This window comes from Lygodium microphyllum, chromosome 4, assembly GCF_053477565.2.
Source record: "Lygodium microphyllum isolate KBCC chromosome 4, Lygodium_microphyllum_v1.1.10, whole genome shotgun sequence".
NCBI classification, from domain to species: domain Eukaryota; kingdom Viridiplantae; phylum Streptophyta; class Polypodiopsida; order Schizaeales; family Lygodiaceae; genus Lygodium; species Lygodium microphyllum.
The window spans coordinates 118,716,782-118,718,560 of NC_141138.1; the positions used below are offsets into that span (position 1 = coordinate 118,716,782).

General features: G+C 52.4%; 1 protein-coding gene across 1 annotated transcript; it reads right to left on the reverse strand.

Moving 5' to 3' along the window:
• Window positions 1-487: 487 nt before the first annotated feature.
• On the reverse strand, window positions 488-1,437 carry LOC148037532 (17.6 kDa class I heat shock protein-like). Its single transcript, XM_087676461.1, has one exon. It carries the CDS (start codon window positions 1,203-1,205, stop codon window positions 687-689), a length of 519 nt encoding a protein of 172 aa, XP_087532587.1. The 5' UTR covers window positions 1,206-1,437; the 3' UTR covers window positions 488-686.
• Window positions 1,438-1,779: the final 342 nt, after the last annotated feature.

Here is a 1,779-nt window from a genome sequence, read left to right on the forward strand (position 1 = left end):
CTGGTTGCGTCGTGTAATTGTTACAGTAAGAACATATATAATTTTAAAGATTGTGATGCACGATCGATATTCATGGTTATCCTCTTTGAAAGAAACATCTTGTCCTTTTTTCCTTCTATCCTATTTAGCCACCCTTTCTTTTTCATCCGATCTCTCTTTCGCATATTGCACCGCATGTACTTGGGAGCAATATCCTTGCCCGAGGACTTGGGTTCGGGATTCCAAACCTAACATTTAGTTAAAATTCGGAGAAGGTTTTGTTTCATTTCATAGCTTTTACGAATTTGCAATGATTGCATCATGCAATGGCCATATCCTCATATACCTTTTGCAAAGCTTGGGGTAGAAAATTAAAAGGATATGTTTGCACCTTTTTTTTCCCCACAAGGAGAAAGGAAAGATCCTAGCCCAAACTGAAAGGGGGACGGGAATGGAATGCCTCAACTGAATTTGCTACGTTGGGGAAAAACCTTTCGAGCTGTATTAAAGCGAGAAGCAAGGAAAAGGATCATTTCAAAGTTCGGGGGCTGTGGCCCCTCGATGGGATTCGATGGCTATACAAAGATATTAGTGCAAACAACATTGTCAGCTACATTGCATTTGCGGTGGCGTTGCAACTCGGAAGACGGCCTGTTATTTTTACAGCTGAGGGTCTCTCTCTCCATAGAGTGGAGTGCATTCGAGGCTCAGCCGGAGATGGGCACGTCGGTGATGGCGGGCTTGCTGGGCTGCTGAGTCTGACGCTTGGGCACGGTGATGGTCAGCACGCCATTCTCCACGCGGGCGCTCAGCTCCTCGCTCTTGGCGTTGTCCGGCAGGCGGAAGCGCCTCAGAAAGCTGCCATGCGCCCGCTCCACGCGGTGCCACTTGTCGCCCTCCTGCTTCTCCTCCTTCCTGCTGCGCTCGCCGCTGATGCACAGCACGCGCCCGTCCTCCACCTGCACCTTCATCTCCTCTTTCTTCAGCCCCGGCAGGTCGGCCTGGAAGATGTGGGCCTCGGGCGTCTCCCTCCAATCCACCTGAGTGTTGGCCACGGCCGATGCCTCGCGGGCCAGCTGCCGCGACGGCTCGCTGTCCAGGAGGCGGAAGGGCCAGTCGGCATAAGGACTGAAGAGGGCGGAGCCGCTGGGGAATGGGTCCCAGGAGAAGGGGTCGAAGATGGCGCCGCTGCTGCTCCTCCGGCCGAAGAATGGGCTCAGTGCCATTGTAACAATAATCTGTGCTAATCTGTCTGTAGAGCTTGGCGGCGCCTCTCTGAGAGCGAGCGAGCAAGGGAGGGAGAGTAAGTGCGTGTGTGTGACAGAGAAAAAGAGGAATGCTTAGTGCCCTGGGAATAGATCGAGCACGCTGTAAGGCGTGGATGCTGATGTATTACGATGAAGAGCGATGCCAGAAGGGTCCGTACAACGATCGACTGCTCTGATTCGTCTTCTTGGCCTTGCGCGTAGCGCGGGCATCCTTTTAAATAGGAGCCTCCACGAGAGAGCCTAGAGGGTTCGGGAAGCGTCTACAACCTTCCAAGGCAAGCTCTTAGAGCGTTCGGGAAGCGTCTACAACCTTGCTTGTCTTTCCAAGTTCCAACTACAAGGCAAGCTCTTGTCGATGTGATCTTCCAGGCAGCGCCCCTTCCAAAGGGACTGCCAAGTTCCAACCCCTAACTACCCCAAGGCCCACCAAAATCAACGAATGATCACCCCCCAAAAGGAAGAAAATCGAACAATAGGAGGCTTTTAACTTGGCTCGCCTCGCCCTCTTTCATTTGGCCACTTTGATGTACAT